A 25,110-nucleotide genomic window follows, 5' to 3' on the forward strand; every position below is an offset into this window, starting at 1 on the left:
ATGAATTTCACTTGAACCATGTTGGGAAATTTTTCCTTTTAAATCTTTTTTTTTTGTAAAATAAAAAGGATTTTTTAATATTTAAATCAAAGGATTAATATTAATTTTTATTAGTTAATCCTAAAAAAAGATTTTTTGATCTAAAATTCTAATACGAAAAGAATTCTTAAGGTTTTGAAGCAAATTTTTTGACTCCTGACAGCCAAATTTTTGAAGTCTAAACCATGGGAGCCTGTGTGGTCTTATTTGGTAATAAAGAAAACCGTTTTTGGGTATTTTTTAGGGGTTGTAACCCTTTCTATAGTTACGAGGAAAATTCCATCTCATTTCCATATTACAGAGGCGTTTTTTTTTTGCCACCCTCCCACCCGTATTAGAAAGTCTGTAGTCACAAGGGGACTACAAGACTGCAGTCTTGAGGCAAGCCCGTTGCCTTACAGGAAGACCATGTTCCGTTTCAGGAAATCAGCGATTCCCAACAACGGCCCCAATCTCCTTTGTTCAATGGCTAGTGCCACAATGTCCCTAGAATAGGGACTATCACAGACTTCACTGCACGCAATAACAAGCTCCTCTCTCCCACTAACATATTTAGGACAAATAAACAGCACATGATTACAGAGGCGTAGTTGAGTTAAAAATTGAGTTTAAATAAGGCAAAGGCTGAGTCTAAATAAGGCAAAATTAAGTCACCATTAGTCCTTTTCTGAGTCACGATTAGATGGGGGCATAATCTATTAAAGAACCTTTTAGATTTTTTTGGAATGTATCTACGTTAAAAATGGAAAAAAGAAAACCGATTTAGAAGCGTTTGGCATTTTTCTTCAAACGGTTAAAGTTAATTTTAAACGTTTAATGATTATTTTTTTGTTTGTAGATTTTTCTATCGTTTAATGACATTTTTTATTATTTTAAAATTCTTTTTCAAAAATCATTTAATGTTATTTATGGCATAAAAATAATTCGTTTTGACCTCTAAAAAAAAGATTAAACTTCATGAACTTTATAGGGGGTGTTTAGGCATGAAAACACATTCCCTGGCTACACCCATGTCACCCCTAATAAATTTTATTAAAGCCTACAAAAAATTCTGAACATAGTCATAAATGAAATGTGAAAAACAAAACATATATAAACTATGTATCATATATATGTGAGAATGTGGGAGTGTGAGCAGGAGGAGTAGAAAGAATGAGCGACGAGGAGTTAGTACGAGTGGAGATGCGAAAGAGGGAGGACGTAGGAGAAACAACCAACTGAACTACAAAAAAAAGTAAGCCCAAAATCTTTATAATCTTACATGGGGGCTCAACCGGGATCAGAAGGAATTGTACATTAAGTGTAGAGAAGTGCTAAGTGTAGAAAAAGTGAAAGTTTCACAAGACAGTGGGGCGCTACCCCAAAAAATCCGGGAGCGTCATTATAAAAACGACGAAAGACGTGGAAAGACGAAAGACGAAAAGACGAACGATAAAAGACGAAGCCTCGTTCGTGTAAGACGACACAAACGCGGGAAAGACGAGAATACAGCCGAGGGTTGACGAAAAAAACGACGTTAACGACGTTTCAGCCGAAAGAGACAAGAAAAAGAAGTGAAGTATAACGACAAGAAAGACGTAAAAGACGCGGGAAAAGACCGAATGAGAACGAATCTCAGCGAAGAGTGACAAAAAAGTGAAAAGAAGCAGCAGACGGGAAGAAGTAGAAAAGTGATTTCAAGTATCAAAAAGACGTAATTCAGTGAAAAATAAAGCATAATTCAGTGCATAATGGCGAGTAATGTACCCACAGTTGAGGATTTGGTGGAATCGTTCACCAAAATGGGATTGATTAAAGAGTGTAGGAAGAGAGGCCTTGAAGTAGGCGGTGATAAAAATGAATTGGCGAGCCGCATAGTCCTCCATGCGGAGGAACAGGCAGATCAAAATGGCGGAATGAAACGAAATGTGGGAAAGGTAGACGACAGTGATTCATCTCGCGAAGAAGAGAGCGATTTTGAGGGTTTCCAAACTCCGGATGATGGAATGAGGCAGAAGAGGCGCATCAGGAGGAGGTATGACCACAAAGAACAGGCGAAAGCGATAAGTTTGAGAGATTTGGAGGACTCGATGGAGAAGTTTGGCGCAATTAATGAGCAAGACGTGAAAGTATGGATGGAGGATTTTGAAGGGATGGCGGAAACAGTGGGCCTCACTGATCTACAGAAGTTTGTGCTGTGCAAAAAGGTGTTGGAGGGAACAGCAAAAAAATTTGTATTGGCTCAGGGGAAATTGTCGAATTGGGGTAAGTTGAAAGCCGCCCTATTGAAGGAATTTTCGAAGAAAGTGAGTGCCGCCGACATACACAGAAGATTGACCAATCGAAAGAAAGATCAAAAAGAGAGTTTTCGCGATTATCTCTACGATATGCAGAGAATCGCAAAGGCAGGAAGGGTCGATGAGAAGACAATATGTGAGTACGTGTGTGATGGAATCCCCGGAGATATAGGACAAAAGACAATGCTCTACGAGTCCCAATCAATCGAAGAGCTGAAGGAAAAGTTGGAGGTTTATGAAAAACTTCAAGCCAAGGGAAAAGGTACCTTGATAAAGACGAGTCCAGCAGACGGTTCAAAGACTGAAGAGAAGGATACAGAGAAGACAATCAAATCACGCGGACATTGTTACAATTGCGGTGAAGATGGTCACGTTTCGAACGAGTGTCCGGACAAGGAGAAGGGTCCCAAATGTTTTAAGTGCAACGAGTACGATCACCTCGCAAAAGATTGTAAGGGAAAGTCCTCAAAGAGCACGAAAGCGGTGGCGCAAGTGAACATGATTCAAGTAATACAGAGTGACTACGATGTGATCAAGCTAAAGATCGGGGCGTACGACGAGATTGGAGTAGTAGACACATTTAGTGATGTTTCTTTGATAAAGGAGAGCTTGTGGAAGAAAGTAAGGGCGTATTGTGGTGAATTGCAGCCAGCAAGGCTACATATGCGAGGATTTGGGGGAGGTGAGTTCATCGCCAAGGCAGCCGTAACCGTGAAAATGTGGATTGAAGAGGAGGTGTTCGAAGTGTTGTGTTATGTGGTGACAAATGATGCCATTGATCCAAAGCTGCTTATTGGGAGAAATTTCTTGAGAAGTGTTGACTACACGATTAAGCCAGGATGTGTTAGTATAAGGCCGAAGAGAGCCGACGAGGTCGTCGTCGATGCCCAGGATGAAAACTCAAGTATTGATGAGAGTGAAGGTAGTGGGGTTAACGACTGTGCGCATCATGACAGTGACAATCAAAAGAACCGCGATGAGATTAAGATTGATGGTAATGGCGAAGCAGACCCGAAACGTGTGAATGATACGGCGATGAGGAAGCGTGGACTTAAGAAGCCCAAAAAAGTAGTGCATCAGAAGGCGAGAAAAGTGAGGGAACATGTAATGGAAACGAAGATGGGAAATCCAGTCAGGAACAGATTGGCAGCAGCAATACGTAAAGAAATCGATGAAAAGGAGATTACGAAAATGTTTGAGGATAAGATGTGTATTCGACGTAAGGAAAACATGCAACCAGGAATTGAACGTAAGATTGCTGGGGTCAAGCCAGGGTCAGAGGCATCCGGGGCGGATGTTTGTCAGGAATGGCCGTGTGAGAATGTGGGAGTGTGAGCAGGAGGAGTAGAAAGAATGAGCGACGAGGAGTTAGTACGAGTGGAGATGCGAAAGAGGGAGGACGTAGGAGAAACAACCAACTGAACTACAAAAAAAAGTAAGCCCAAAATCTTTATAATCTTACATATATGTATAGTTACAAATTGAAACTTTAATTATTTACAAGACTTTGATCTTTCTTATCAATTTAATTTCATACCTATTACATAAATAAATGTTTTGCTGAGCTTTCAAACACAAAATTAAATTCCCTTATCCAATGACAATAGCTGGGATTTTTTTTTTGAATTATAAAGTGCACAAATGAATGTTTTTGTGATGAAACGCAACTTGAGCTTTCCCAAAGTGTCCGAGAATTTTCCTCTGTCGCTTTTAAATGAAAAATTTCCTCTTTCTCCTTCATCGAGAACTCATCGTTATCTTGCCAATATTTTTACTATTATTGTATACAATCACTCTCTATCTCACTTTGTACGCGATGATGTTTTTTTTTTCAAGAGCGATTTTACTCGATGCCGCGAAATGTGATTAACACAAGTCACTGTTTCAGTCTCCAGACACTCGTGCTCGGAAGCGGTTCACTTGCATCTCACATTACTGACTTATTTGGCAAGGGAAAAAAAATAAATAAAATCGTTAAAAATATAATTTCCCAGTGAGAGGAGTAAATTTTCTGGTGCATTTCCTGAATCGTGTCGAGAGGAAAATTTCTGTGAAGCATAAATGCCAAAGAAAAAGTTTCTCTGTGAATTTTCCGTGAAGTGTGCCGAAAGCATGTGATTTGATGTGAGGAAGAGGTGACAAGGAGGGAGTGTATGGCAAATTTATTGATAAAATGTGTCTCTCATCTGTGCAATACTTTTGAGGGTCGTTGGGGATGGTGGAGGAGGAGAGAGGGAGAGAGAGAAGGCGGGAGGAATGAGTGCACTGTCGGTGTTTAAAATATTTTGAGTAAATATTAAATATATAAATTTGCAACATTGAGGTACATTTTGGGGGAGAAAAGTTGTCTCATGCGATATGTCGCGGGTGTGTTAATAAGCAGAGCCGTCGTGCATCCAAAAGGCTTCATCATCAGTGTCTCCCTGAATGTCATTGTAACTCATGAGGAGGATTTGCCCTCGAGAAGCACTTTTCGAAGCTTTTTTTTTTTGACAAACAATTTAAAAGCCCCCCAAAAAAGCAACGTGATAAATTGCATACAGCATCTCCCACATGGATCACATGCTAGTGGAATATTTTTCTCCTGCAGCACACATAAATAAATACATGAAAATAACCCTGAATAATGCGCTGCAAATTGTTTTGTCTGTTTTCGAAAAATAAATTGTTGTGAATGGCACACGAGTGAGATGGGGAGACACTACGGAATCTATCTTGAATCTCCCCACATAGAGAGATGCGCCTTCACTACGACAAAAAAAATATTCCGTAATTTGTGACTTACTTCAAGCCTTCAAGGGTGAAAATTTACATTTTTAATGACATTTTTATCACTCTTAAAGTATAAAAGTTTTTTTTTCTTCCCTTGTTGCACTTTTAATCATACACATGAGACAGACTTCCTTTTGATGAAAATAATAATTCTTTGAATTAATTTTCTTTAAGAACTTCCTGCAATAAATTCTTCTTTCTGCGAATAAATTCTCTTAGCGACAATTTAGGAAATTCTCGTTTTATTGACGAAGAAGAAAAAAAAAAAGAATTCAACCAAACACGTCACATGATTTTATTAAATATTACTCTCTATTGTTGTGCTAAAGTTAACAACACACGAAAAAAATTAATAATTTATAATTCCTGTTTTTATAGGAAAGAGGTGATGTGTATTAAAAGTTTTTCAATTCAGTCATTTGGTGGCTTTATTTATTCTTATTTCTAAACTTCTTTTTTTGAGCACCTCGTTTATTGACAAATATTATGTCATCTTCAGCGTTATACCTGTTTTGTTCAGTTTGAACAGCCATTTAGCTTGAATGATTGAAAACAAAATAAATTACAGGCTCATGAAAACAATCCAATTCTAGCCATCCAATTAGCAGTAATTATAGTCTCTTTTTTTATTAATACTATCATAACAAATTGTCCACTTGATTAGCTTCTGTCGTATTTGCAGGGAATTTCCATAAGAGAAAATTCTTGCTCATTGAATGAACGAAATTCTTGTTTTTTAAACAAGATTCTCGTTAGTACATAAATTATTATTTTTATTCCAAGAAATTTTTGTGAGATAATTTAATTAATGTTTTTTTTTTGCTAACAACTGGATTAACATTTTAAATATAAAATAAAGCCCCTTCAAAGTAGAGGTTTAAGTCGTTAATTTATATCTTTTTTTATAAAAAGTTTATGACGTAAGTTCAGACCGTTAAAAGTCGATACTTAAGTTCTCAGTAAGATTAGTATCTAAAAGAATATTCTTTAACACATTTTTGTGAACTCATTGTATTTTTTTCAAACCACCTTAATGAAGCTTTCAGTAATGATAGTTCTTAACTCTAAGAAGAGCGTGTAAGAACTTTCAAATAATTTTTGTTTTGAGATATCTTAAAGGAAAGATTTTTTTTATTTCCTAAAAATTAAATCCGATTTTTATGAACTCAATTCATTGTTTTTTAAAGACGAGTCCCACTGTTCCATAGATTTTTATCAAAATCCAGGGGGATGCCCAACCCCGAGAGATCAGTACTTTTCGTGAGGCAGCAGGTTCTTCCGATCAAAAGAAGGGATCAGCTTGCACAATTCCACTTGCAATCGAAAGTACATTTAATTAGCTCTCGGTTGATCCCTTCTCATCATCGAAATAACATTATTAATATAAAAAAAGTTAAAGTGTTTCTCGGGAATCGGTCGAGATTGAGCGAGATTCGAGAATTCCTCATACATTTTGGTCAACAAAAAGTGACTTTTCTTCACAGAAAGTGAGGTTATACCATCCCCTTGTCAAAATCTATTCAGTAGATTTTTCTGCTGAAGCTAAATTTTTGCAATAACTGCTAGAATTTGAAGATTCTAATTTCAAAATCAATAATATATCACCTAAAATCCTCTTAAGTTTATTTAATTCTAACTTTCCATCTAGAGTTAGCTATAAGAAATATAGAATTTAGTATCTAGAAATTAATGAAAAATTTAATTCAAATTTGGCGCGCACCTGAGATGGGATTGGAAAGATGGTGAAAAAGGAAACGTGGGGAAAATGCAAAATTTTGTGACAAAAGTGTAAAATTTCGGTAAAATTAAGATTAATTTCTCAAACTCTAATTGTCTTGAAAGGGTTAACAAAACGCAATGAGAAATTTTGTTATCAGGCAATATTGAATCAAAAAAAATACATAATGTACTACAAATACATGAATTAAATTAAATATAAAATATAGATGTCTACTGTGAGAAAAAATCATATCAAAGCACAAAGAAATATAAGAAATTTTATGGCATTTCTCTGGAATTAAAATGTCTCAAGATATCCCGACTAATGGCAACTTTAAGTGTTTCGTGAGGGGATATAATTTAATTATTATACTGACATTTTAACATATTATGTGCAAAAAAAGAAGCTCCGCGAGAAATTAATATTTAAAAGGAGATCGCGCCATGTACCAGGGAGACAATGTCACTGACAAGAAAAATTATCTTTATGCACAAAAAATATGTCGTCATTTATCTGGAGGGCGCAAAATTATTTACATTTTTTTTGTTCTTTGGTACACCAAGTCTCATGTAAAGTGTTTTCCCATTCACATACAGGCGTTGCTTTTTTGCCTGGTTTCTTTGAAGATCAAGTACAAAAAATGTCTAGTCAATTTCTTGGAGATCTCCTTGGAATTTAATTTTTTTCGCACCTTGAGGAGTTGAGCTTTGGAAGCTGTTTTGAGTTTGATGTGTTGCCCCCAAAAAAAAGGAAGCAAAAAAAAGAAGAAAGAGTGATCATGAAGCTCAGTGGGTGGGATTTGGAACAATAAAAATTTGATAAAAAGAGGCGCATTAATAAAATTTCTCACATGATTTCTCTACTTTTGATATACATTTTGTCATGTTGTTGCGTTATCATTTTTTTATCTCACACATTCACACACATTTAAAAAGTGTCTGAAGGCATATATTGGGTTATTTTTATTTATTTTGTACCATAATATTTAACATGACGACGATAAGGGGTGTGTGACAGAATAAAAAAATGATTGATATAAATATTTTGATAGAGAAATTTCTGATAAGAATACAAGACATTTGGTCTACTGGAGTTTCATTGTGATCAATATTGCGTTCTAAAAGCTTCTCAAAATACGTTTTTGAGTTACTTTTTTTAACATTTTAACAATAAAGGTAATTTTTAATTATTTTTCATTAAAATTTTGAACTTAAAAATAAATTTACTTTTGTTTTTAACTATTTTTGAAAACCTTATTTTCCTTTTAAACAGCTACCGTATTGATAACAAAGATTTTATTTTCTAAAGTAAGAGTGTGCCTAAAGAATTTTTCCCTATCAACCCCTTATCTGCTAATATCACAGTGCGAAAATTGATATTAATAAAACAATACCTGAGTTGGTAATCGATAGCAGAATACCTTGATTGACATAAATTGATAACATTTTGCCAATCTCATGATTTCCTTATCGCATCCTTTTGATTGAGCGCTTACCACATGTTTCTCGAGGGCACGACGGAATTTATTTAATTCCTCCTCTTTCAGTTTTCAAAGAATTTTCCATAAATCATCGTTCTTTCTCTCTCGTCCTCCTCAAGAATTTAATTAACAAAATTAGTGAATAAATGTAAATTAGTGATTTTTTTTGAAGAAGAAAATCAGTGTTTAATGCCTTTTAGCAGTGATTTTGAATGCTATTCAGCAATTTTGTGCAAAAGAAGGGGGATTATGAAAACAAACTGCGATACTCATCAAGTCTAGTCAATGTGTCGGAGTTTATCACATTGCAAATTTCCTCATTATGATGCGGATGATCGTATTTCTTGCTATTTGATGACTATAGAGGAAATTGTCGGCATAGAAAGAAGGGGAAAATGTCGTATTTCAAGAATTTCATGAAAGGCTCCTCCTCGCAGTCCTACAGTCCGCGAAATCGGAGCAAATCACTCGATGTTGAGGCATTGGAGAGGTCAGGAATAAGAACAATCAACAGTCAATATGTACGTTGAATGTGAAAGAAATTTATTAAAATATTTTCTGCTCATTTTCTAGCTCTTTTCACAGTCTCTTGAATTTTCTTTGTAAAACTTTACGCGTGATTTTAAAGCCTAATTTCCTTATTAATTTCTTTTTGTGCTTTTTTTTCTTTTACAGAGAGTTGCTGCTCATCAACAACAATTAGCGGCTCAGAGTGAGTACCAAAAAATTATTTTATTTTCCTACATTTAAATTAAAAACTTTCGGATGAGAAAAACGGAAGAAAAGTCATGAAAATAGCATGACTTTGAGCTTCAAATATGAAAACAACTTCCAAGTTTGTCGGAATTGCGAGTAGATGGTGTAAGCAATTGGCGCGAAAAATTGGAGAGCTTTTGCTCCAATGAAAATATATGCCGGAGCTTTTTCCCACACAGTCAATACGTCTACTTTATAGACCTTTCACACTGTTTGTGGATCTTCACCAAAGCTCCACACAGCTGTGTGTAAAGGTAAAATGCAGGTGGTTTTATTTTGTCTCAATAGATGCCCATGCATGTGAAACATTTGCCACGTGAATTGCGTGAAAAGTGTCAATAAAATGCCCCTCCATGATCCGTCTTGAATTTTCTGTGGGGGGCTAGTCACGAAGGTCATTGACTTTCGGCCAAACTAATGCACAGTGTGAGAGAACTTTTGGCGGTGTAGACTGTGTGAGAAATAGAGAATTGTTGAGTAACAATAAATATTACAATAAATTCCCTCTTGATGCAGCCTTGACCGATATTGAAGATGATGTTCGGCGCGTAATTTCAATACGCGCCACGCACGATATTTTTGCGAGAAATTATGAGGAAAAAAAACATAAATATGTCTCACTGTGATCTTTTATGTTTCAAGGATCGCGGACCGCCTTTGTGGTGCGTGTGTGCGTGACAAAATTGAGGAAATTCTCGCCGTGATGAGGGGGGTTCATTGAATTGCAATTTTCTTGCTTTCTTCCTTCATTACCTTTTACTGCACAACATAAATTCTCTCTCTCTCTCTCTCTTTCTTTCTCTGAACTTTACCATTAGAATGCGGAATATTTTATTTTCTTAAATGAGAAATATTTTATTCTATTGCCTTTCTATGTGCAAGACTTTTCTCTCGCTTGGGCATGGTGAAGAAAAAGGCACGATGATCTGGTGGAGAGATCACCATAATTTAATTCGTTTGTTTACTTGTTTTATTTTTCACACACTGAATAAATTTCATTCTGTCTTTTTTTTTCTACATACATATTGTTTTCTTATACAACACATGCTCGAACATTTTTTTCTTGCTTTGCCCATAAAGTGTTTGTTATGGGGAAAACTCGCTTTAGTAGAAGAAGACAAGAACGTGTTCTTCCACCTACTTTATTGCTGAACCACATTCGTGGTATTTCTTTCTCGTTTTCGCACAAATTTCCCGTCTCGCTTCACAAAACGTGCCACAATTGAGAGGGTAATCAATTTTTTAAATTCTATACATAAAATTACAAATAAATGGTTGTTTTTGTACAAATGTTTTGATCATTAGCATATTTTTGGTTATTTTATTCCAATTTCAACAACAACAGAACAGATGAAAAAGATAAATTTGATAGATTTCTGAATAAGTATTAATAAATTTACGTCATTATAGTACACAGAAAATAAAAGTTCGTAGCATTGTTCGTCAAATTTCTTGAAAGGTTCTTAACTCCAATGCTTTTACATAGGAAAATTCACCTCCAGGTTCGTATATGGGGTTAACCTCCCTGGGAGTGAGACCCCATTTTACGAACATGGAGGTAAATTTTCCCATGTAAAAGCATTGGAGTGACGAACCTTTCACGAAATTTGACGAACAATGCTACGAACTTTTATTTTCTGTGTACCTGAAGAAGATCTCAACAAGTGTCCAAAGTTCTACAAAAAAAAAACCGTTAGAAATTTTTCTTTGACAGATCCTTAATTTTTGAGCAACTTTCTTTATCTTAACAATTTTCTTCCCTTGAACTTTCACATCCATAATTTCAACTTGATTTTCCATGAAAAATTCCGAGAAAAGGTATAAAAACGATCAAAATGCATAGCCCTTAGTTCTAAAATAATTTGCTGTTAATTTTCCACAAAGTCTCTCATATGGTTGTTGATTGTGGGCTTGTCTCTATTACTATTTGAATTTTCAGTTGAGTTTATTTATTGATAACATTGAATGTTGGTGTGGGAGATATTTCTTTTTTATATACACCCCCTCCTCCTCTTTTTTCACCGCATCTGAGAGTAGTTTATTTTTCATGTGGTTGCTCTCTATATCTATTACGCGAAGGAGAGAGAGAGAGAGAGAAATACCTATTTGCTTGAGCTTAAAAGCTCTCGCGCGTATTTAAAGTCATGTAGCGGCAAATCAACTTCCAAACAATTGCGTCATTTCTATGAGATTGTGTATATTTTTCGCTCAAACATCTTGGGGTGTGTGTTTGTGTGTGTGTCTGAACTCCACACAAGATGATTGGTAAATTAAATTGTGTTTTATTTAATTGTGAAAATATAAAAGCTTTATTGAGAGATTACTTATACCTACATATCTATACAGAAATATTGTTTAAAAGATATTATTATGTGTGTAAATATTGAAATAGAAACGAGTGGTATGCTATATATGTTAATATTGGTATATAGTTGGTGTGTTGCTGGAGATAAAACGCGTTTGTAAATTTATTCGCGCGTCTAGCAAATTTATTAAAAAATCCTATATGATATAAAAGAATGAGACTTTGTTGTGCGAGGAGGGAAATTGACGATGATGACGATGTGTATGAAAGAAAACCAATACACCAAAAAAGACAAATACCGATGAGAGTGAGATTTTATTCCTTGGTGGCCACTTGAAGCTCGAGCTGTGACTCTGTTCAGTTCACTTTCAGGCGTTGCATTGAGTAGAATTGAATAAATAAGTACGGAAAAGATCGTGGTGTCTTTTAGATATATATTACCCTCTCACATAGAGGTTGCATTAAGAAGCGAATTTTGTTTTAAGAGCTACAACATATTTTCCTTCTTGTTGACGTGGAAAAGTGAAGGTGTCGCACGAGTGAAAGGAAAATTAGTGTGGAAATTGCGAAATACAGGAAAAAAAAAAGATTTTTTGATGAACCATCGCGCGAGGGTCTGACTAATTGAGTGGTGTGTGACATTGGAGGGAAACACGCATAGGCAAGACACAAAAAAAGAATGAATTATTCAAAGTGTATTCATCACACTTTACTACACAATTTATTGGATTGATTGTTGATGTTGCAAAGCAAAAAAAAAAATTAAATCCAAACCGGGGTGTAAACATCATATTGCTCAACAAAGAAGTGTCTACGTGATCATCAACAAGTATATATGAAAGACCCTAGAGTTGAGCTTTAATTGCCGCTTCATTTTCATCTCACTTTTTTTTTCACCTCTTTCGTATTTTTCTTCCTTCGTGGAAAATGCGCAGACACACGTTTCAGGGATTAATTTAGTTAAGTGTAGGAAAATGATAAGGATTGATGGCGGAAAAATGCGGATAGTCTCGGACAGTGTTGATTATTTTTATCTTATCTAAAAGAGAAGAACTCTCAATGTTCATACCCTCCTTGAGGACTTAATTTTGTGACTGAGAAATGGTGATTAAATCGTGGAAATGTTCTTTGGTCATTACGCGTTGCCTATCAAAGAGTAAATTTAATCTACGTCTTAATTTTCTATTGAAAATCTTCTTATCAATATTACTTTTTTTAAGGAACGGAAGACTTTTTATTCCTTGAAATGATTTTACTTTGAGGAGGAAATCTTCTTATGAATTTTATGCATGAGGAGGACGTTGCTCTTGATTCAAAGTTTATCTTCATCCACTCTTTCCTATGTCAATGTTTAATATTGAATATCATCTTGAAAACACGAAAGAAGAAAATTTTCTTCTCATTTCTTTTTAGCTGTGATTCTTTCTTCAAAGAAGCACAGCTTCTGTGTACACTCTAAAATGCAAAGTCGTCAGATCGGGCTCAAACTTGGGATGAGCACGAATTAGGGTCCCTACATTTCAAAAAACGTATGCGCCAAAAATTTTTCCGTCCGTCCGGCCGTCCGGAGTATAACACTATATTGCGCGAAAACGGTAATAGATAGAGACTTGCGGTCAACGGCAAAGTTCATATATCGGGTGGAAGAAATCCGATTATGAGGTCAAATTTTACCCCCCACCCCCGCGTCCGCCATTTTGGATAACCTCAAAAATTTGTTTTCGCTATATCTCAGCCCCTGTAATAGTTAAAAATCTGAAATTTTGATATGTTGTAGGGGCCATCAAGACCTTTCCAACGATACTTCATTTTTGAAAATCGGCCAAGCCGTTTAGCCAATATGGCTGCCACAATTTTTTATCGAAAATCAGCCATAACTCGAGAACGGCTTGACCGATTTTGATCAACTCGGACTCAAATGAAAGATATTAATGAGCCCTACAACTGCTCGGAACATCGCAAGTTCAAAAAATGACCGCAACTGGCGCTAAAATCGAAAACAAAATTTTCGATGAGTTTTCGATGAATATCTCGAGCACGGCTTTATAGAATTGCTTCATTTTTTGATATATTATAGTTGACTATAATATCTTTCATCATGCCAAAAATGAAGAAAATCTATGTAGCCGTTCCGGAGATATCGCATTTTAAAGTTAACATGTCATATCTTGAGTTGCATAAGTCTACATATATGTATATACACATATAAAAGTAAAGTAAAATATATATAAATGCATAGATATATACATTATATATACATATAAAAATGCAAAGAAAAATATATAAAAACTGCAAAGATAAATAATAAATATAGCATGGATGGAACAGTATAAAGCGAAAGAACGGTAAGTAAAACTTACGGGCTGTGATTCTTTCTTTGTCAGTGAAATGTGAAATTGACGGAAAATTGAGGATGGGCAAATTTTGAGGAAGGCTTTCTCGCGTACCGAATCACAGCCAACGCCCACGATTAAGGCTTCTCACAAAATTTCTAAGCGTTGGCTGTGATTCGGTGCGCGAGAAAGCCTTCCTCAAAATTTGCCCATCCTCAATTTTCCGTCAATTTCACATTTCACTGACAAAGAAAGAATCACAGCCCGTAAGTTTTACTTACCGTTCTTTCGCTTTATACTGTTCCATCCATGCTATATTTATTATTTATCTTTGCAGTTTTTATATATTTTTCTTTGCATTTTTATTCTTAATAATTTCACTGAAAAGACGTTCTAAAAATTTTTGACTTGACAGCGAAAAGTCTCTCTATTTCTTCACCTAATAATGAGTTTAAAATGATCACAACAAGACTATTTTGCAAAAGAGATTCAAGCTCTAAATTGTACAATTGCTACAAAAAATAATAAATAAATCTTTTAATTGCAAATTAAGAGATTCCTTCTATTCAAATACCTTTCAGAGTGTCACAGAGAAAAAAATTAAATGCCGAAGTGTTGGGAATTTTAGTGCAAAAATGCAAATTTCAATGTCACCGTCGCGCGATTCTTCACCGCAATATGTTAACAATCTATAAAAGTTTATCCATCCCCATTTTTTGCGACATTTCCTCATGTCTTTTAAACATATTTCTTTTAAGTTTCCCTCTTCCATTGAGTGCTTTTTAGTAGTTCCACGGATTTTTTTATTGCTGATGAAAAATCATTTGAAATTTAAAATGAAAATGTTAATTTTCGGCAACGTGTTCAATTGAAGCCGGTTTATGGGTGAATAGAATTTTGGAAACTGACCACACGTAGCCTTCAACTTTTTTTGTACATGAACTGGAGATTTTTCGTGTTTCCTTTCATTTCCAATGAACCCTCCAAAATTGTGCTGCTTTTCTCTTTTGCATTTTTGCTGACGATTGTTTCCCATCTGTGGTGGGTTTTCTTTCTCGCAGAGGAATAGGGTTTCCGTGAATTTAAAAAAAAACTAGAAAAGGAAAATAATTAGTCAACTGGAGGTATCAAATAGCGTTCAGGTGACATGGTTAGAGGAATTTGAGGAATTGGTGTTGCATTTTTGTGCGCATTTGGTTGTAATTCTAGACGATTCTTATCGCGAAAAAAAACAACAATCAAAAAATATCACATGTGCAGCTTGACACCAATTTTTTGCATGAAAGAAAAACCGGCAAAAAACAATTTAAGAGGGAAAAATAGGAGGAAAAATAAGAGAAAAAATCGCGAGAAAATGGGCGGTCTGTTTTTTTTTTCTTCCTTTAGTCAACTGATGGATATATTAGAGTGAGAATCTCATTTGTGCTTTCGATGTGTCATTTTTATTTTTCTTTTTTATCTAAGCCACACGAGGAGGCAGAAGGAATAATTGCGCAGTGGATTTTCAGCTTTGCCAGAATATTTAAGCACCCAAAGCAAGATCGTTAAAAATTTGCCAAGCCATGCGAGTGTGCAAATAAAAGCAAGGAAATAGCACATGAAGAGAAATACAAGAAGTATAGGATGAGGGAGAAAAGAGTCCAGGAGAACCAGAGACCCTCTTTTTAGAACACTCGTCGACCTTGGGATTATGAGAACGTCTTATGTGTGTGTTTATGTTTTGCCTTATGAAATCCCACTTGTAGTCTTTCTATATTTACATCACAAAAGGGTTCCCGGGAGAGAGATGGAAGGAAGGATGAAAGCGGGTCGCAAAAAACGTAATTTTGAAAACACGAAGAAAAAAAACATGAAGAAGTTTCTTCCACAGGGAGAATTTTGTACACGCAGGAAACACACTATTACGTTGATATAACACACAGTGAGAGAGACTTTTAATTTGAAACTTTGTGATTAATTAAGGTAATTATCAAGCGTGGGGTGAGACACATAATTTTTATCGGAGGTACATAGAGAGACCCAGATATTTCAGCAAGACAATGGTATTGTGTGGTAAACGTGTTGGGAATTTTCTCACATAATAATGCCAAAAAATGCAAAATCAATGTGTTGATGTGGGGTAAAACGTCTCACGCAACTCACGCAATCACGTAAGAGTTGAAGGTTGATCTTTGGCTAGGAATTCCGCCAAAAAAAGACACAGAAATAGAACAAAAAAAATAAGGAGACAGGAACTTAGCGCACTAATGAATTTTAATTGACAAATTATCTTCTATTTTCCCCTCTGGCAAAATCACATTGTTTACAACGGACAGAGCTTGTTTTATTTTCTTACCCGGTTCATGCTGATTATTCACTTTCATAAATACAGCTTATTGAATCAAATGGTTTATGTGGATATTACTGAAGAGGAAATGGGAGAGAAGGGAACTCATAAATATTTTTCCTGACACGTAGAAATAGTTGTCAATTTGTGGTGATTGTGTCTTGTGAATGGAACACACTGTGTGGAAAATTACATATTTAATTAAATTTAAAAAGAATTACTATTAAAATTAAACATTGCAATTAGAAAAAAAAAAGTAAACAATAAAAATATTTGCGTAATGAATTGCAAAGAACACGAACTAGTTTAGCACTAAATGCAAAAAGTGACCCCAATTGCTTTGCATTTATAATAGAGTCTATAAAAAAATATTTTTTCTTGTTTTTCTGAATAAATTTATATATAAAGAGTGCGTTTAAAATTGCAATGATGCGAGCGGATAGTCTTTCGTAGGCTTTATTCTGAATTTTTCGATGTTATTTACGATGTATTTTACTGCTTTCTGCAACAATTGCATTTTATCTCTAATGTGTATTTAGTGAAAATGGTTATGTATTTCGCACAATTCCATACATAACTATTTACTCAAAATTATCACGTTTTACTCAACAATGTAGCTGTAATGTATTCTTGTTTCACAGATCATTTCAAAATATGTTCTTGCAAATTTTCTCTCATTGTGAGTGAAATATTGTTTTGGCTTCTATTTGAGAGAAGAAAATAAAGAAGTTCTTCAGTGAATTTCAAGTTTTGTGCAGAAAACGTGTATTTTGTATTTGTTAATATTAATTTAAACCATTCAAAAGCATATGAGAAGCAACTCTGTTTATAATTTATTTGCAATTTGTACCTCTTTCATTTAAAAGAATCATACATATGAATTTTCCTGTTTTTCAAACACCCTCAGAGATTTATTTTAATTAATTATTCTTGGAAAAAATACATGTATTCCCGGACTCATGGATCGCAATCTTTCCTATGATTCTTTTCGTATTTTCGAAACATAATTATATATTTCCGAAAAATATCTTTATTTGTTTAAGGGGGGTCTCTTGGGAAAAATGTTAGAATTTACACATTAATATTGTTATTTTTTGGGGTTTTTCTTAAACATGGTTTTACGATGTTGGTTACATTTGAAGCCTAATTATTGAAGTGTAAGAAAATCACTTTTCGCCCTCTTAGGTGCGACGCCATCTTGTGATTTTCCGTCTCTTTCACAGAACTGTCCTAAAACACAAAGGTAGGTTTTTCTCAGGATCTACTGGATGGATTTTGATGGGGTTAAAAGCAAATGAAAGAGGAAATACCAATGCAGATTTTGATGTACCAGAATTTTGAATTTTCATTCTGGGGCTGAGAAAAGTGGGAAAACGTCAAAAATTGCTGAAGAAAAGTCACATTTTCCCACTTTTCTCAGCTCCAGAATGGAAACTCAAAATTCCGCTACATCAAAATCTGCATTGGTATTTCCTCATCCATTTGCTTTTTACCCCATCAAAATCCAACTAGTAGATCCTGAGAAAAACCTACCTTTGTGTTTTGACAAAAATCTCAAGATGGCGTCGCATTTAAGATGGCGGAAAATGATTTTCTTACTCTTTAATAATTAGGCTACAAATGTAACCAATATTAAAAAACCCCAAAAAAATAAAAATATTTAATTTCATCAGCTCTCCAAAGAGACCCCCCTTAATTTGCTTTGAATTTATTTTCGCTACAAAATATCCGCTTCGATTGCAATTTGTACCAATTGTTTGCATTTTAGTACTACGACGCCAATTTACCGTCAAAGTGTAAATTTCTAACCGCAGTGTGTCCCACCATTCACCCATAAGCACAACCGTAAACAAACCAATTTAACCTTGTGAGTTATTTCAAGTCATAACATCGGGTGCATTAGAATAAATTGTTAATTAAAGAGATTGTGAAAAGGACTTTGCCGTGTGCTTTATGATTTAAAATGTAAATAAATTGATGAATCTCCATGATGAGTGTTTATAAATAAATGTCTCTTATCGTCTAGCTAGTTAGAAATAATAATAAAAGATTAAATGGATAAAATTAATAAAACCAAGTTAGATGCAAAAGAATCCGATTTAGACAATTTTTTTCCTATTAAGGTTCGCTTTTGAATTACTTTTTCATCGGTCAGCGTCTCACAATTCTTATGAAATTTTTGCTCTTAAAGAGTAATATAAAAAAAAAATCAGAAAATGAAAAACAGATTCTAAGATTGATAAAAACGATAGATTACAATACTTTTCCACACTCAAGCTTATCTGTAAAGTCTCCAAGTAATAAAGAGTTTATAAATATTCCTAGAAACTTCAAGATAGGGGTAAAAAGATGCATACATTTAATATGGATATATTGTAATTTTTATAGATACCTAGGTAAGGTCTCTGTAAACAACACATGATTCACCGCACACAACAAACAGTGTGATGAGGTAAAGTAATTTCAATTCTATTACCCATCAATTTTCTCATTTTTATCAAAACAATGTGAAGGAAAAACCTACAGTGCGGTTTATTTAGTATGACAGAACGAAAAGAATCTTTTCTTTGGCCTAGCAAATTTTATTAAATTAGGTTACTCAAATTCCTAAAACATTGCGATGGTTAGAAGGAATTTGTCATGTGATAAAATTCTGGGTGGTGGTGGGAAAATTAATGAGAGGCATTTTTCGTTCATTCACCCCTCTCGATCAATGTGTGTATAACACAATGACTAACGAGGGCAATTTTTAGATGGGCTAGAACGGATTTTTTTCATCCGTGTATCTATTTTGGGTACTCTGCAGGATAAGAGGTGTCACATTTGCGTGAAATTGGCGAAATTATTGTAATATAACACGTTTAGCACAAACGTTTTTCTTCAAATTTATTAGAGCTTTCTGATATATATTTCCCTCGGAAGCTTTACAAGAGCTTTAATTGATTTTTACTCTCTCTCTCTCTGCTAGATTTTTTACTATTAAGCAAAGTATAAATTTTCTTTTGAAATGTAATCATTTTCTGCTATTTTTATGCAACCTGACACTCCCCCATTAAATTATTAAACAAAAAAAAGAAGAAAACAATGCATTTTAATTAAATTGAAATGAATCTGACTACGTGAACAGAACATATGTAATTATTACTTCAAGCTCCTTGTATGCAAGTAATGTATAATAGCTTGTCCTTCAGATGTCCTCAACATTTCTCTGTATGTCCTGTCCATTGAGAAAAAGCTGTATAAAATGTTATCTGAAGTGTGTATTACATAAATATGTGGTGATAATTGAAGAGGATGGAAAGGAGTGTAAATAATATGGTTCGATGTATTTTGAGGTGTGGCATGGCTCCTTCTTGGCTCATTCACACACATAGGGCTAAGCCATGTTTGCGCGACTATTTTAATAAACAAGACATAATACACGATGCTTTATTGATGTGCGTTATACTTCTACAGCCAATAAAGTAGAAATTTTCTGCTTCACACGATTTTTCACATAATATTTTTCCTCCTATTCTCTCTCGTGCATTCTCTGTAAATTACGTGCATTGAAAGCACGAGTTGTGCCGGTTATTTTTGTTGATTGTTTTTTTAGATGATGAAAAAGCTCCATGTGCGTTTAATGGGATACATAATATTTTTTTTAAGTGGGCATTACTTTGCGAATGCAAAACATGTGCTAAATTCAATGCGAAATAGACTAAAAATATAAATTTTGCATTTATCTCCAGAAAAATACGTTGTTGGTGATAAAATGGGAAGAAATTTTGTTGTGAAAGTCAAGAAGAAAACATAAGGAATCATAGCTCCGGTTCAGACTCTTTTTTTGCCATGTTTATTTCTGGGTTATCAAAAAGGGCGGGAGTCTCATTATCAAGAAGCACGTCATAGCAAGTTTTTTGCTCTCAGTGCTGTTCAATCTCAAAATTGTTTACTTTTTTCGCGCTCATAAAACACACGATAAAAAACATCGTGAAAATGGGGATGAGGGGAGAAGAATTCTTAAAAAAAAATTCTACCATCTTGGAAAATAAAATCATTCAATTGGAATCAATTGGAGAGAAAAAAGTTCAACAAGAGAAAACCTTCGAGAATTTTATTGAGCTTCTTCTAATGGAAAATTGCAAGAAATTGATGTATTGTGTTAATATTTTGTAAAATAAGCTTTCGAGGGGGAGAGAGGGAGTCAAGGTAAATTATTTGGTGTGACATTTATGAGACCCTGTAGAGTGATATTTTACCTATAGACAAGGGCCAAAAATGTTGTTAAAAGTTCACATTGATGATGGATAGTAAAATTATAATGATTTTAATGAACTTTTTGCATCGAATAAGCAACATGAAGGGTTAATTAGATATCCCATCAATCACATGTATCAAATACCTACAATAATTGGCAATTTGTGTTCGAACGTCTTCAATATTAATTACATTCAGCAATTAATCTTCTCCATATGCAATAACGAAAGCACTAAACTTAAGTCAGATGTTGTTTACTTGATGAAGATATTGAGATTCACGTGGGGGAAATTACATTATTTTGCCAATTTTATTAATGTTGTGTATGTATACTAAATTGATCCTCTACCTATACGAAAAATACAGAGTGAATCATTTCTAATGCTTTAATTTTATTTAATTTTAATTTTTTTATATATTGTTTTAGCATAAAACTAATTTTAATCATGTGTATATTATTGAGAGATTCAGAAACATTCTCTGCAGGTATTTATTATTCTATGCTCGGCTATGATACAACTCATACAGGTAGTCTAGGAAATATGTATTCCTCGTTTTCATTTATTTCATTTACATTTTCTTCATAAACCGCGCGTTTGTAGGCATATGTAGTGCTTACCAAGTAATGAAATACCTGTAAAATATATTTTATTTGATCCTCCAACATGTAATAAGTTTCATTTCTCTTCATCATTACTCTGTTTATGTCTTCTTCTTATTAATTTAATAACTGCTACATGTATTTACTTGTAAATCTCCTCCTAAGAGGTCAAAAGACAATTTTATCTCTCGAGCTTTCCCAATAAGTTGGGGTAAAGTAATAAAAAATTCATTATTTGAGTGCCAATAATATATTTTATTAATACAACATTATCTTCTCATTATATTCATCCTCTTTCATAACATCTCTGGCTCTCTGTCTTAAGGATACAAGGTTGACCGTGAAATATTCTCAACGTGAGGGGGATAAATTTTGTGCAAAGATTGACAGTGAACACAGACCACATGGCCGAAAAGTAAGAAGAGAATGTGGCTTTGAACTTGTGGGTGGGTTTTGATTGGATTTTGTGATTCAGAGTCACGTCCTCTTGACTTCAACCAGGGACACGGTTGTTGGGTTGCGAGAGAGAAAATGCGTTGCTAAATTATTGTGTGGAGGTACGATGGTGGCGTCCATGTGAGAGAGAGTCAAGCATGAATGGTTTGTATTTGGCGGGAAGAAAAGGGCGCGCAGGTTCACTTTTTCGCAGTCTCTTTCAAAGCTTCCATGTGAAAGCATTCGCAGAAAATTCCTCTGAGTATTTTGAACAAAATCTCACGGCTATCTTCTGGATGTTTGTCGTTGTCATGGGACATTCTGGTGAAGTGACTAAAAGGAGCTGAAATATTTTTGCAAAATGACATTGATTCTTTTTTACTTTTGATGCCATTCTGGTGTGCAAAACGATTTATTCCTCTGTCTCACTTGTATGAATTATATCTCTCTTGTGGTGCTCTGATGTGTAGATGGAAATGTAGGTCAGTCTCGTAGATGACTATATAGAATTTCTGTGAGAGAATGTGAATTTATTTGCAAGCTATTTTCAAGCTTTTCTTATCAATTCAGTCGTTTCTGTGATTTTTTCTTTCGCGGCTATGCAGAAGTTGCCTTGTGACGTTCTTCATCACCACGGGAGAGGAGCTTAATTCAACCAACATACACCTTCCGCTCTGTCGAAAACGCGTGAATTGGTGATTGTGGTGACCTTGACACAGGTGTAGATCCACACGAGGTGGGGATTAAAAAAAACTGCGTAACTGAGAAGGTTGACGCGAAATAAAAATGTAGGTATACTACAGAGAATACCGCCAGAGTTGTTTCTTGTTGCCATAAGAGCACAATCTCATGAGCTTCGTATTAAATGAAAGTGTCTGTTTTGGGTGAGCATACGATCAAAGTTCCTGTGGCGTGTTTGTTGTCTCTTCTGCTCAATGGATTTTCTCTTACATAACATTCAAACCATCAGACCATGTGGGAAACTCAAGGGGTTAATCAATCTCATTTAAGTGGAGTCACTCCTCTTTTTTTTTACCAACATTTTCCATCCACATACATACAGCTAAAAGTGCTAATGTCAATTGCTTGTGAGTTCAAGTGTTGTTCAAGAGTGTCGAGAGATGTAGTTTTAAATGCCAAAAAAGAAGAAGAAGAAAAACACTAATAGGTGTTTTTATAGGCAAAAACATGATGTTTACTTCTTTAACAACCACTCTTGTATTTAATCTTGATGACTAAATAACAATGACATGGTATTTCTTGGAGTATTCACTTCCAATTCCCGCTGTGGCACATTGATGAATTACTCATGTTCCGCATGGAAACGAAATGAAGCCTAAATTTCATCTCACTTTAGTCCAAATGTACATAAGTATATGTAGGTATGCATACATCAATACGTGTGATGTTCCAAAATATTCTCCGTGGACTCATAAAAGTCTTTTGATATTTATGATCCATCTAAATTCCTGTCTCATGCATGCTAAAATTAATTTGGAAATTGCTCATCATTTTCTACGGCGTAGTGTATTGATTTTCATTGTAGTTTGTATTGTAGTACAGTGTGATGCATTCTAAATGCAAATCAAAGGGGTGAAATGCAGAGATTTAATAAAATGCAAAATTTTAAAAAGAAATTTTATTTAAGAAAAAAATCCAAAAAGATAAATAGATTGATTAATTTATGTTTTATTATTACGTTTCATTTTTATTAAAAAGTTGATTTTATTTTATGTATTTTTCCTTCAAAATTCTTTTATAAAAATCCATGAAGAACTTTAGAATTTTCCTACTCTACACATTTCTAAACATTTTTTTTTATAAATTAATTTCATAATTTTACGTTTCAGTTTTACTAAAATTAAAGTTGATTTTATTGAAATAAAATTCAAATATTTACCATTAAAAATTGTTTAAAAAAAAATTCATGAAGAACTTTAGATTTTAGGGATTTTCCTAGTCAAACATTTCCCTTTTAAAAGCTCCTTAATAGATTTGGAATAATAATAATAATTCCCTTCAATTCAATTTTTCTAAATTTAGAAAAGTTTCCTCTTTATGAGAAAAATCACTTCCGGCATTGAAAATGGAACACACTGTAGATCAATCTAATTACCACAAACTGCAAAATTTTAATTAACAATTCAGTGAGAGATGCAGTGAATATAAATTAGTTAATTAAATGATGAATAGTTTTGTTGGGGGATAAATTTTCATGTAGGTCATTCCACGAATTCTTCCCCCCATTCCCAAATAAAATGTTGGGAATTCACTATGCTGCTTCATTGTGAATTTACCACGCCATTCAACATTGGACAGGTCATAAGTGTTTCCTCACTGTTGGGGCAATATACAAAATTATATACTAGGCTTGTATATGGGGTAGGGTGTGTTCCGACCATTAGCCCCTAAGGGTAGGTTTTTCCTACTAAAATTCCACTCAAAGCGTGTGAAAAGTGTGGAAAATTCGCGCGTGCGTTTTGTGGACTTAGTTTTAGGAGAACGTAGAATTCTAGTGGGAATCAGAACCCCGTCACAGGAAATGTGAGCAATTTTGTGTGTCATTATATAATCTTTCAAGTGATGTGTTCCATTGGGATGTATGTACCTAAAGTATTATATATTTATTCAGCTCCATATGGAATTTTGAGTGTTGGGAAATTTGATATGATGTTGACCTTTTCTCAGGATATGGATTTGCCCTCGTGGCAGCCCAATGAGGCGGGAAGGGATGATATTGGGTGGGGAAAATGAAAGGGAAAGTTTGAAGTTGATGCCATCGGATAGATTGATGATTGGATTAGCATAGCATGGTGTATGGATAACGAGAAGGAAGTGACATGGGTTGATATTGAGAAATAAGAAACTCTCATGAATCTGTAATGTAATCCATTCTGAAGAAGATGATGAAGAAATCGCACGTGAAATATCTTCTTATTTATTTTCTTTTTCTTTTTTGTTGAAAATTCGCGACATTGATGATTTTCTTGTGTTTTCACGATGATAAGAGAAAATTCCTGAAATTGGATATTAATCCTGAAACGTGTGTTCATCGCATTGAGACATTTCCCACATCAATCTTCTACAGAGTTAGAACATTTTTTAAGTGAATGCCAGAGACAAGAGATAGAAGAGGAGTGTTGTGTTCGGGAAAAGACGAAGAAAAGACTGTTGGAAAAATAACTGCGGAGTTTGTGAAAGTGGTGTGTATAAGGAGAGAAAGTAGGGAAGTGGGACACATAAAAAAGGGGGCTGCAAAGGGAGGGGATAGAGAGTGTATATGTGTGAGATTTTCCGAAGTGAGGGGAAATCATCATGCATGGCATACAGCATTTATTTCGGCAACATGCATTGGACAAGCAGAATAGCACGGAAGGCTGGCAATCTGCCCAGAGTGCATTGTCGAGTCAGGCGCACTTGCATCAACACTACAACCACTACACCAATTCAAGATCCACGAGCAGAACAATAAGTGGTGGTTCTAGTGGTGGGTCATCCACAGATTTCCCACAAGGTGTGTATTTTTCTGTGCAAATTTTCTTTCCAAATTCAACATTTCTTTCCATAATATGCAACGAGTGTTACGCAATACAATTTTTCCAGATATAATTCTCGAGCAATTATCATCGAGTCCACAACCTGTGCCAGAGACAAAGAAATCACCAAATCAAGTTTTTCCAAATCGTCGCTGGAGTCCTCAATCTCCGGATAAACAGAAATCCCCTGGAGTGCTAGGTAGGAGTCCCTTTGACGCCTACAGTAGCTATCGGGAACGACGAATGTCATCAACACCGAGAAAATGCAGTCCAAGTCCAAATCAGGTATGAA

At 34.7% G+C, this 25,110-nt stretch overlaps 2 protein-coding genes across 9 annotated transcripts in view; both read left to right on the plus strand.

Moving 5' to 3' along the window:
* The window catches only part of LOC129790048 (solute carrier family 35 member B1 homolog), a 766,332-nt gene that overhangs the window by 28,933 nt on the left and 712,289 nt on the right, over window positions 1–25,110 (plus strand). The gene's annotated exons all lie outside the window — the stretch shown is intronic.
* Window positions 1–25,110, plus strand: part of LOC129788453 (uncharacterized) — a 68,223-nt gene that overhangs the window by 25,620 nt on the left and 17,493 nt on the right. For all 7 annotated transcript variants that reach the window (XM_055824606.1, XM_055824592.1, XM_055824598.1 and 4 more), the window contains one exon: window positions 8,963–8,999. In XM_055824606.1, coding sequence (XP_055680581.1) covers window positions 8,963–8,999 — 37 coding nt within the window. The remainder of the gene's footprint in view (window positions 1–8,962; window positions 9,000–25,110) is intronic.

This window comes from Lutzomyia longipalpis, chromosome 1 (assembly GCF_024334085.1).
Source record: "Lutzomyia longipalpis isolate SR_M1_2022 chromosome 1, ASM2433408v1".
Lineage (NCBI taxonomy): Eukaryota > Metazoa > Arthropoda > Insecta > Diptera > Psychodidae > Lutzomyia > Lutzomyia longipalpis.